The sequence below is a fragment of the Neophocaena asiaeorientalis genome, unplaced genomic scaffold (assembly GCF_003031525.2).
Source record: "Neophocaena asiaeorientalis asiaeorientalis breed wild unplaced genomic scaffold, Neophocaena_asiaeorientalis_V1.1 scaffold477, whole genome shotgun sequence".
Lineage (NCBI taxonomy): Eukaryota > Metazoa > Chordata > Mammalia > Artiodactyla > Phocoenidae > Neophocaena > Neophocaena asiaeorientalis.
Window position 1 is genome coordinate 368,779 of NW_020172630.1, and position 12,457 is coordinate 381,235.

General features: G+C 46.9%; 1 protein-coding gene across 3 annotated transcripts in view; it reads right to left on the reverse strand.

Annotated features, from left to right (window-relative positions):
• The window catches only part of TGFB2 (transforming growth factor beta 2), an 83,299-nt gene extending 72,020 nt beyond the window's left edge, over positions 1 to 11,279 (reverse strand). For all 3 annotated transcript variants that reach the window (XM_024739218.1, XM_024739216.1, XM_024739217.1), the window contains exon 1: positions 10,456 to 11,279. In XM_024739218.1, coding sequence (XP_024594986.1) covers positions 10,456 to 10,801 — 346 coding nt within the window. In that variant the 5' untranslated portion in view covers positions 10,802 to 11,279. The remainder of the gene's footprint in view (positions 1 to 10,455) is intronic.
• Between the last annotated feature and the right edge of the window lie 1,178 nt (positions 11,280 to 12,457).

A 12,457-nucleotide genomic window follows, 5' to 3' on the forward strand; every position in this document is an offset into this window, starting at 1 on the left:
TGAGTTATAGGAGTTTATTATAAAGCAAGAAGAAACAACTTCAATGGCATGGTCATTAAGTTGTCAAAGCAGAGTGAAAATGAGATTAAGTCAATGGATAGGGAAATAAATGACCCTATAAGAATAAACCCCCCCAGTGGAAGGAATGACAAAGTGACTGCTACCAGTGGTCTAGAGAGAATAATCCCTGATGAATTTGGTCTAAGAAGTGTTCAATTCCCAATACAGAAATGACTCCAAAACTTAAAAATTAAATTTCCCAGAAAATTCCCATTTATGGGCAATAATATATTTTAGCGCTCTTAAAATGCATTAAAAAATATGGTCTTCTCTTTTAGAGAGTGCTTCCCCTGAGATCTGTAAAGACCAGTGGACTTCCGATCGTTTCAATGTCTTTCTCAAAACCGAACTGTGCTGAAGGAACAAATAAGGATTCTTACAACAGCCTGAAGTTATGAGTGAGCAGTTATTTGTGAACTAGCTTGTCAAGACAGATGTGGTATTTGTCAGTGTGGTGTGGGTTAGATAGCAAAAGCCAAATGAACGGAGCGCCAAGGTCAAAGTCACAACATTTTTCTTTTTCTTCCTTGAGACTGGAAAGATGCTACAGCACTTCCTGAAACAAACATCTCCAAAAAAGCAGCCTTACTCTCCAACAGCTGCCCCATGACTCTCCTTTCAGAAACACCACGTCTCTCCCTCAGGAACGTCCTGCTTCCTAATTACTGACATGGAGGCCACGAGGAAGGCCCGAAGGGAGAGTGACAGTCTCTCTGTGGACAGAGATGTGTGCAACGTGCCAGTGTGAGCGCAAACAGCTGCCTGGGGAGGTTGGAAATGCATTTGAACTATTTTCAGAAGGTCTGGGCTTTGTAACATCCAGAAAGCATTTTCCATTCGCTTTAAGTTCCTCAAGTTGTTGTGATTAAAGGAACATCTAAGCCCCACATTTTTGACTTATCAGGAAGAACCAAATCCAAGGGCTCATTTTTGAGAATGAAGGGATGGGGGCTGGTCCACACAGAAGAGCTTTCTGGGCACCAGCAGGCTTTCCCTCCTTGTAACAGATGCTAAATCCAGTAAACTCGATTCCTCTTGGACGGCAGCGTCTTCTCATACCAACGAAGTGGTTTTACTCGGTCGCCCCAGGAAAGCCAGGATGCTACCGCACGCAGAGATCATTCTGCTCTGTTAACTGCCACCCTGGGCCTAGCACGGCCTCTCCTCTCTGACATCACCTTCTAAGTTTTCATTTCCTCCTCAAATCCTTTGTGGTGACTCCTCCACTACCCTCTCCCCTTCCTCCCATCCATCCTCCTCTGGGAGACTTCTACCCCCTAATGGCATTTTGCTGCTAAAGTCTGCTTTTAAATGAGTCGCCTGACAGCGAAGAAACTGCTGTGGCTGGTGCCTGATCACGGAGATGCAGGGAGGTCCAAACGTCCTGGCTTCCTTCTTAACAGAGCCTCTCCCCAGGGGAGCGGGTGAGACAGGGGGCCTGGGAGGAGGGGCCGCGCCAGCCCAGAGGCACATTGCCCACAAGTCCCTTCTGCATGCTGGCCTTTTCTGAGCAATACCCTCCCCCCATCCTTTGTTGGATTTCAACCTTTAAGGCCCAGAAAGATAAAGAGGTGAGTGCTACGTGACTCATACGTGTACTCAGAGATCCGTTAAAAATAACTTTAAACGTTTTTTCCCTAGAAATGTAAAGGCCCTTTGAAACAACTGGTAACATCTTGAGATGTCAAAAAAAAAAAAAAAATCAAAACTGGATATTAATGCACTGAGCGCACACAGTAAGATACTCCAGCTGGGAGGAATCCATGATGCGGACCTCCTGCTTCTGGTGCCAGAGGTGGCGATTACCAGTCGCAGGCTCTTAAAGTTTACTAAATAGAAACGTTTTCCGAGGGCAGATATCATGTTCCCACTCAATTTTATTTTCGATGTGCTTCTAGGACATAGCACTCTGCTACATGCACGTGGACCGCTATTCTCCCAATCCACAAATATTTATGCGACTTCACTGATTTTACATATTTTTCATATTTTCATACCTCTAAAATCCTGATGCCCTCTTAGAATCACTGGCACGTTACAATTACTTGGCAATGGTATTTCTTTTTAAGTGGCATCTAAAATAATGGTGTACCGTAAAATCCATAGCGTTTGAGATTCAGTGAAGGATAGCTGCCGTGTAAAGCAAGCCTATTAGGTACCAGAAGCAGCTGCACTTGGCCTTTCTTTGCCTGTCATCATCCATCCTCTACAACCCCAGGGGGCAGATATCAGCTTCTTCATCGTTACAAGTGAACAAACTGAGATCAGCTTAAGTGCAGGGGGTTCGGCCTGGTCACCAAGCTGGTGATGGCAGAGGTAGGATCTGAATTCAGCAGGAAGCAACTTAAATGTCAACGAGGCCGATTTAATAACTTGCACGGAGACAGCCAAGTTGCTAACCCAAACAAGACCACATTTTAACAACTGCCATTGGCCTGGAGTAGGACTTCCTGTCTTTGATGCTCCCTCTTCCCTTTCAGCCTCTGAGATTCCTCTGGTGCGAGTCCCTTTTATCTATTCTCTTTCTTTCACTTCTTGGGGCTGCCTGGCTCTCAGGTCTGTGCTCACTGTACAACACCATCCTGCCTTCCTCAATAAATTAATTTTCTGCGAGAGACAAGACGAATCACCTATCAATCAAATTTATAAAAATGTTGCGAAGAAAATGGTTGCAGTTCAAGATCAAGACCAGGAGACTTGAGAAATCACAATTTTTGTATCAACCAAGTACAGAGATAAAAGTGGAAGAATGTGGTAGAGGCAAGAAGAGAGACCCAGGGTGGTAGGAAAGGCTTCAGAAGTATACTTCCTTCTGGAGGGAAAGAATGCAGAGCTTCTATGAATGTAATTCCTGCCAGGTGAGGAGAGTCACCACCCTTTCATGGAGGGACTGTATCGTTTTGCAAGAGGGCAGGAAAAGTCATGTTCTCCATTTCCTGGTCTCTATTTGGGGCCTCTATTACTTGTGGTACCTAAAACTCTGACTTCCAGTAAGACATCGCTGATAGAAATAGTTATAGCCGTGTCCTCATACGTCACAGGGAAAATGCCAGTCTGGACCGTATAGGGTCACTTTTGAGTGTGAAATAAGTGCATGCATGTAAAATATTTAAAACTATGCTTGGCACGTAGTATGTACCCAATGAGGGTTAGCTTTCATCATCATCATTATCGCCATCATTTTCATTTTTATCTGCAAAACTGGAAACAGGAAATGAATGGTTCTGAGAAGCCTGTGTTGCCTTCAGCACAGGGACAAGATCCATCAGGAACATTGTCCCCAATAACGGAGGTGAGTAGATTTCTGTCTCTCCATATCTCCTGGTCCAATGCTTTGAACTCTTTATTTTTTTTGTGGTACGCGGGCCTCTCACGGTTGTGGCCTCCCGTTGCGGAGCACAGGCTCCGGATGCGCAGGCTCAGCGGCCATGGCTCACGGGCCCAGCCGCTTCCCGGCATGTGGGATCTTCCCGGACCGGGGCACGAACTCGTGTTCCCTGCATCGGCAGGCGGACTCCCAACCACTGCGCCACCAGGGAAACCCCAATGCTTTGAACTCTTGATCCTTTTTCTGGTAACTCAATCTTATTCTCTAAAGGGAAACGCTCATTCCTTTATTAAGCATTGATTGAGCAACAACAAAGTGCTGTAAGAACATAGGTAAGTCAGAGTGGGTTCCTGTTCTGAGGCAGTTTACAAACCGATGAAGAAGACAGGTCAGGACAGCTAGATTTTACCTACAGCAAAACAAAAGAGGCTGAGATAGAGATGAATATCAGTATTGTGAAAGTGCAGAGGAAGAGCTACTTAAATAGGACAAAGAACGTCGACGAAGGTCTCATAAGGAGATGGTACTAACTAAACCTCGAAGGGTATTTAAAGGTGTTAAAAGATGGATCTCTAAGTGGAAGAAATGACATAAACAAAGGGCTGGAGGCACAGAAATAAAGGGCCCATTTGGGTAAAGGAAAAGAGGGTGATCTGGCTGGAGTGTAGTTTTCTTGGGGGGATTTAGTTGGGGGGCTGCTGAGCAAGGAGGAGGGGCCTGACCCTGAAAGGTCTTGGATATTATCTGAGACATCTGAGATCTTACCTACGAAGCCTAAATCCTCAAGGCCTCCCTATATGAGGATTAGATAGTGCTGGGCATGCTGGATTACCAGCCCTGCCGGTCTCTGTTCCCAGCCCCTCAGGTGGCAAGGGTCACCTAAGGACCAATCCGAGGGAGCCAGGGAAACAGATCTACTGAGTGGAACTTACTAGGAAATGAATGAGTTGTTGGTCCCGAGACATCCCAGGCTGGTGGGAGTGGTCCCCAGGACATCACTTTTAATCATATTGGAATATCTCTAACATATCTCCTTTTAATATCTCATAATCAATGGCACGTTACAGTCAATTGTCAGTGATATTTCTTTCTCTGTGGCACATAAAGTAACAGTGTACCTTTAAATCAATGGTGTCTGAGAATCAATGGTTAATAGCTGACATGCAAAGAGGGTCTACTAAGTGCCAGAAGCAGAGCTCAGGGCGTCCTTACACAGGTCACGGTCAGTCCTTTGCAACCCTAGGAAGCCGGCACCTTCTTCATCTTTACAAGTGAAGAAATGGAGCCATGGTTGAATGAAGTTCACCACCCTACGCGCAGATATTCCAGAAGCGAGAAGAACAAGAAGGCAATTTAGAGCCTGTGGGGAAGTGGTCAAGGGGGAGTTCAGATGCAGAGTCAAGGCCACCGAGCCAATCCGGAAGCAAGGTGCTGGTCACAGTGCAGTGTAGTTCTGACCTATCAGAGGTTAGAAAAGAAACAAAACCAACGACAACCACCAAAACCCACTTGTGACTGCAGCGGGAGGCGAATTTCTCCCAAACACAGGATGGAGACAAGCTTTTCCGCCTCAACAAACCCATCAGAGAATCCCTAGTACGTGATTAAATTGAAACTACCTGGAGAACACTGAATTCCTAGGTTAAAAAGTATCTTTGTTGAAAAAATATTAAAAACCCAAAGCACACCATATGGTTTCAAAATGACAATGGAAACGTTTGTTTATCTCTGGGCCAGAGGCACATTTCATCAAGCTGTTCAGAATCTGCAAAGTGGATCCACCCTTCGGCAGTCGGGCTGCCTAAGGAGAGCGAGCACATCTGGCAAATCCACATCCTCTCTCCAGGATCCCTGAGGACCGGAAATGCTATATCAGGAGAGCTGACAGGGCTGTTTGCAGAGCTCTTCCCTGCAGGTTCTTTGCTCCCGGCTCACCTTAATACTGAACCTGTAAAGGGCTGGGGGTGGCGGCGGGGAGGGAGGAGTCCCCCCAGAATCCCACCTCGGTGGTCAGCTTGTACGTCTCTCCCAGGGCCAGGCTCTGCCACTCTATTTTCCCTAAACTTCTAAAAATGCAGCTTGAAGTGTGTTGTAATCTCTGGGCAAAGGCCTAGGAGTCAGTGACCTCCTTTGTTCTAACCCAGATTTGATATGGGATCAACAGTGAGTCATTAGCCCTTTTCTCACATCTCAGTTTCCTCTAGGAAACAGGATCTGTCATTCTTTCATATCTTTTTATATGAAAGATGCTGTGACTGGGGTTACATCAGCATCTCTTGACCAGGGAGAAGGCATCGTTCAAAAAGTGCAGCTCCTTGAGTAGACCCCAGGGGTCGCTGTGGAGACACAGAAGGCTCCCGGAGCCTCTGCCAGGTCAGCTGGTCCCCATCTACCCCTCCAGCTTCACAAAGCCCAGCCTCCATCCAGTGGGGACTCCTCAGGAGAGGAGGCCGGCCTCCCTTGGCAACAAAGACGGCCCAACTGCTTCAGTTATAACCAGTATATCTCTTTGAGGAGTTTTGCTAGACTTTGAAAAGTAAAAGAAAGAAAAGAGAGAAAATCCTGGAAGAGAACGGAGCCTAAAGTTAAACGCGACCACAATTAGGCACTAGAGTTAGTACAAGCAATGATGCAATACAAGTGGGGGAATTAAAGTTGGGTCTGCTGTGTATTAATAACTCAATCATTGGGGAAGTCTAGGGAAGGGGTTCAAGTCTGTCTCTCTCTCTCTGAGTGTCCCTCTTTCTGACACATCCACAGAGAATCTGAAAAATAAAATCCCTATCACTTTGCTGTATACCTGAAACTAACACAATATTGTAAATCAACTATAGTTCAATTTAAGAAACAGAAAAAAAACCCCTGAAACATCAAGCAAAAATAGTACTATGTTCCAGCAACTGCTAATATTTTCTTTCATCGGGCAATTGGCTGACAGTTCAGCAATGTGTACACAGAAAGATATATCCATGAATAGAATGTTAAGTTGCGTCCGCCCCCCCACCCCCACAAACCATAGTGTTATTGGTGTTCTTTCTATCTTCCTCAATTTCACTTGGAAAATTACAGGGGAAATAGAAAAAGAGATTGCTTGGTATTAAATGCTTAGCATTTATGTGAAACAATTACAAAGGAAACCTCACCGTAATGTCTCAGGCTGTATATTTTAGTTTATCTAATTCAATATGATAGAATAAACCAACTTTCTTCCGTTGCTGAGCTTGGAGATTCCACTCTTCCTTAACATGAGCTGCTTATTTTCCTTGCAAGGAAAATCCACGGTAATCCCTCACTTCTTTTTTGCTCTGTCCTGACTAATATCACATTGCTGCTGACTGAAGTTACAGATGGGTGGAGCGACACCCTTACTTAGGCTAAATGAATGGGAACCTTTGATGCCTCTAATTTAGGCCCTTTAAGATCATAATAATGAGGTATACACCATACCAAAGAGTCAAATTCATAGTCCCACTTACTTAAGAAAAGTTTCTGATTATCTTTCTATTCCATGTTAATGTCCTTTTGATGATAAAGATGTTTTACTTTCAGATTATTACTTTGGAAATGGTACCACTAGCAGAATTCAGCAACTGCAAATAAATCCCAGGGTTACCGGGTTTCTCCACGTGGAGCTGGATAATCCTTTGATGTATGGGGGTGGCGGGTGGAAAAGGGACCTTTCCTGTGCATTCTAGAATGGTGAGCAACCTCCCTGGCCCTTCCACTCCCAATCATGACAGCCCAAAATGTCTCCAGACATTGCCAAATGTTCCCTGAGGGTGTGGGCGGGGGAAAGGACAAAATCACCACAGTTAGAACCACAACACGTGCCTGATCTGTTACATGGAAAAGAGAGGCGAAAGAAAGAAAATAAAATTTTGTCTCTTCCTTTTTTTTTTTTTTGACTGTTGAAGGGTCTACATATTTTAATTGTTAATCATTTGGATTCTTACTCTGTTATGTGGAATCACTCTTTCTAAATTTCTAAAGCCCTGTACAGTGTCTTTTGAATAGATGTACTTGAAGTTCAAGTGGATTGCCAAAAGGACGAGAAGTCCACTAATTCCCACTGGGTAAAGTATGGGTAAACCTTAGCATAACTCCACTTTGAGCCTTAAACTAACAGCATGTGAAAAGATCAATACGAATAAGTTCAAAACTAATCAGATCCCTTCTTCAAATGTTGACACAGTATTATTTATATCCCATAAATACCTTCTTGACTAAAATTCATCCTAGGAGATTGGCACCTGGCCAGTTCTATTCATATTTACTGTATTTATATAGTACGCTGGGCCAAGGATAATATTTAAGACAAAATATGCCTGAAGGCATATACAATATCTCTTATATTTTTACTTTTAAAACTCTACATTGCTAAAAACATTTTGTCTGAACTGTATAAAACGTCCTGCAAAGGGCTACCAACAACCTGTAATGATATATAGCTCATTGAGCATGCTTAGAGCATATTTGTAATATTTGAGCTGAAGTCACTCCCTGAACGCTAATAAGTTGGTGGTAAAAAGTGAACCAGTGATCTTTCCCATGCCTTCATCTCTGGGGCTTATGACCCGCTGCAGATTCCCTTCAAGAAATGACAGGCACACTTCCTCCCCACTGTCTCTTCAGGGAGGACCCAGTTAAAAGTTAGGCGGAAAGGTCCTAAAGAGGGAAAGCTGGTATATAAGCCAATGCTGTCCTTTCCGTTTGCCCTTTAAAAATATGGTGGAGTGATTTTTTTTTCTTTTCTTCCTTTTTTTTGGAAGGGTTCACTATATTCCAGTATAACTAGAAAGTACTGGAAAATCAGTTAACCTACTGTCTATAAAATTATTCACAGTCCTAGCACAGTAGTATCAAATCTGCTATTAATAAGGCTTTCTGCTCCTAAATTTCCTTTAAGGCTTTAAGAAGCCTGCACTCTTTGTAGGAAGACTGATAGTTTATATTTTATCCTGCATTGATCAGAGGCTTTCATTTCTTTGGTAGCTGGGAGAGGAAGCAGAAGGGAATCCACACACGCACCTGAGATGCCAACCTCTGAAATTCTAATAATTTGAGAATTTTTTCCAATTTGGTGATGATGATAATCTTGCGTGGGATCACCTCAGTTCTTTAAACTGAAGAGTGCTTGAAGAACAAAGAATGAACACCCTCTTGGGTAATTTGCTCTCTCCACACCTATCTCATGAAGGGATCAGACCTCCTCTCTGTTATGGAAATGCCAGCAATTCATGAGAGCTGTTGCAGGTAAACATTGAAGGCTTGGCTTGTTCTGGTTCTACATAACATAACTGCCCGCCTGCCCAAATTCCAGTAGAACGGTTGCACGTGCTAGAGAAGGCAAACTGACTCAACTCCCCGTTGGGTCTCAATGATTTTGGACTAATTACAATGAACTTTCTTTCCTAATTAATTCCATGGCTCCACCCCAGGTAGAAAGCTTTCCTTCACTCCCGGGGGGGGGAATCACCAGGGTGGAGTGTATTTATCACCATTGTTGTGGATGGTGACGTAATTACAATAATAAAATCATCCCGCTTGCCAGGATCTCCTGCCTCAGCTCTGCCCTTAAACAAGAAGAGATGATGCTTGCAGCAAAACAGAGGTCGCCAGGAAGCCTGGGGTTGGATACTTCAGCTGACAATCTGAGACCATCAAATACAAGACATGGCAAGTCCCGGAACTACGACTTGTCAAACTAAATACAAATATTCAAAAAGAAAAGCACCACCCTGCAATTAGAACCTCTAGGATAAAATTACCAAGATGGCCATATTATCTCTGTAGGCAAGACACAGAGACGTTGTGAAGGCTGCCAGGGAGTATATAGGGCATGGAAAGGGGAGGAGAGAGATGGGCAACCAATGAAAAGTGTACGACTTGGGATTTGGAATAGGCAAATGTTGGAGCTCTTTTTTTTTTTTTTCTTTTTCTTCTTCCTGGCATTTAACCCTCTCAGGCATCAATATATGCTTCTTCTTCTTTTCTTTTTTTTAAAGAACTTGGAAATCATTCTAAGCTAACTGCCTTCTTCCCTTCCCCTCAAAGAACTCAACAATCAATCATTCACTCCCGTTGCTACTGTATGCCAGCTGGTTTTGAGGACACTGCCCTCAGAGAAGCCAGTTTAAAAAAAAAAAATCGGCTGTCTTCTACGCTGAGATTTAGGAATGCAACGAAGTGACTGCAGGAAGCCTATGAAAGGGCAGGGAACACAGAGCTCAAGAGTGAGAAAGATAAACGATAAACGCATAAGAAAAAGGATCTGCTACACCGGCGATTTTAAGAAGGCAGGTTTGAGTGAATTCGGAAAAAAATAACGTGAAGGAAAAACCCTTTTAAACGTAGTCAGCAACGAAGCTGTCCTTTCTACCAGTCCAGGTGAAATCAAAAGGGGACGTGGTTACAAGATCTCGCCTTGGGGGAAATGTAAACACCTCGCCGAGGCAGTAGATTCAAGAATTGAGGGGTTGGAGGTAGGTTTTTGGAGGGGTCTCCAGATCGGGTTTTGTCTTGGCGATGCTGACATTTTTCGGGGAGTTTAGAGACAATAGGGAAGGCTTGGGGAATCAGCTGATAGGTCGGCACGGAAAGGGGCGCCTTCCGGAGAGGCTAGTTTTGAGCCACTTTTTTTTTTAACCCCTCGTGCACCAGTTCGGCGGGCTTCAGGCCAATCGGAGCAAAGAAAACAAACCCACCAAGGTTTCCCGGTTTAACGCGGCCCCAGGGAGCGCCTCCAAGTTTGACAGAGGGCTGACTCCTAGCCGGTGGCCGAGTCGAGAATTCCAGGGAAGAGAAAAAAAGAGAAAAACGCCTTATAAAAGACGGGGGCGTTGGGGGAAGGGAGAAATGGAGAAAATTAAAAGTCGCAAGTCCACGTTTCAAAGCCTAACGTCCTCAAGCACACAACTGGCAAGGAGGTGGGTGGGACGGAGGACAGGAGCAGGGGAAGGAGCGAGCTGGGACCCGGAGAGGGCAGGGCGATCCCTGGAGTGGCTGCGGTTCTGGAAGCCTCGGGCAGCGCTAAGCCCCGGGGAGTGGAAGCGGGGAGCGGTACTTACTTTCCGAGGGGAAGAAGGGCGGCATGTCTATTTTGTAAACCTCCTTGGCGTAGTACTCCTCGTCGCTCCGCTCGCGCTCGCAGGCGGCCGCCCTCCGGCTCGCCTTCTCCTGGAGCAAGTCCCTTGTGCTGTTGTAGATGGAAATCACCTCCGGGGGGACCTCCTCGGGTTCGGGATAGTCTTCTGGGGGGCTGGTGAGTTTCAGCTTGCTCAGGATCTGTCCGCGGATCGCCTCGATCCTCTTGCGCATGAACTGGTCCATGTCGAGCGTGCTGCAGGTAGACAGGCTGAGCGCGACCGTGACCAGATGCAGGAGAAGAAAAGCGCTCAGCACACAGTAGTGCATTTTTTTTTAAGGTGGAAAAAAAATTTTTTAAAAAGTAAAAAAGTAAGAAAAATAAAAAGAAACCAACAACTCTCAAAGTACAGATCAGGTAGATTTTTTTTTTTAATGCGAAACTTTTGAAAACAATCGGGAGTCAATGTCCGAGAGAAAAAGCTATCTTGCTTGAATTCCTTTAAAAAGAAAAGGCAAGTCGTTCCCCAAGTGGAAATATTAATACACGACGGGCAAGGGGGAAGCTTCACTTGGGGGAGTCAGCAAAAGTTTTCTTGGAGCGACGAGATGGGGGCAAAAAAGAGACGAGTGGCTATTAGGCAGAAATAAATTTAGGAGGAGGAAACGGAGTTCAGTGTGTCAGTTTCGGGCGCGGAGTGGCGGATCCGAACTCGGCTCCTCCGGCCAAAAGGGAAGAGATGAAAAGGTCCCGGGGCTGGCAGCGGGAGCGCCGGCGGGAGGGCCGCGGGCAGCGCTGTCAGGGGGGCGGCCGAGGCCGGCCGGCTCCAATTTATATATTTAAAGAAGGAGCGGCGCGGCCCTGCCTTCCACTACGGCGCTGAAAGCAGGAGCAGCAGCAGCTCCGGAGCGGAGGGGCGCACACGTGTGTGAGTGTGTGTGTGAGTGTGCGCGCGCGCGCGCGCCCGTGTGCGCGCGCTGGGAGCGAGCCCGGCCCCGGCGGGGAGGCGGGAGCGCTTCGCGCTGCGCCCGGGACTCGGCCGCGTCCGGCGGGGGCCGCGGGGGCCGCGGCGAGGATCCTGCTCCCGGAGGTGCGCGCGGGGGCCGACACCCCGGCCGGCGCGCCGACCCGCCCGGTCACTCCACGTTGCCGCCGCCGCCGCCGCTGGCGAACGCGTCCGGCCTCCAGCTCCCTTCTTCTGTTCCTTCTCCTCTCGCTCGAAACGCCAACCCGGCAACAGACGAGCGGCGGCCGCCGCCGTGGCTTTCGCCCCCCGCGGACCGCAGCGGCAGCCCCGGGACGCGCCGACAGGGGAGTTTTATTCCTAGGGGGTTGCGAAAGGGTTCCCTTGGACACCCACCCTTGCCCACCCACTCCTGGTTTCTCTCCCACTTGGGCTTTCTCGCCGAGGGTAGTAGGCACTTGGCAGCCTGCAGTAGATCCTCTCCTTCCTCTTTTCTGCAGCCAGGCAGCCCCTCGGTTTGCCCCCGAATGGCCCCCTAGACCGTTATCCTAGGCTCTCCATCCCTCTCGCCAGGCCTCCTTCACTTGCGCTCTCGCTCTTCCCTGTGTGTGTGTCTCTCTGCCTCTCTCGGTCTCTCTGTATCTCTCCCGCTGCCTCTGCCTGCCTCTCTCTCTCTCTCTCTCTCTCTCTCTCTGGTCGGGAGCTTCTGGAGCTCCCCTCGGAGCGAACCTTCTGCTGCCAGCAGATAACATCACGATCCTGCCTGGGAGGAGAGATTTATAAGTTCTCTCTGAACCACGTGTTTGCCTTCAACGAAGTGACGTGCTAGGATTACAGTCAGAAGTCCTCTCGTTTACTTAGACCACGAGCTCTCCCTGAACCGTTGAGGGGGTGTGGAAATGAGGACGGCTGTGGGGAAGGGAGGGAGGAGGTGGTGTGCGCCCTGACAACAGTGATTTATGGTATTTACTTTATATAGTCATTTTGGACCCGTCTGGTGAAGGACATGCGATCAAGCCTC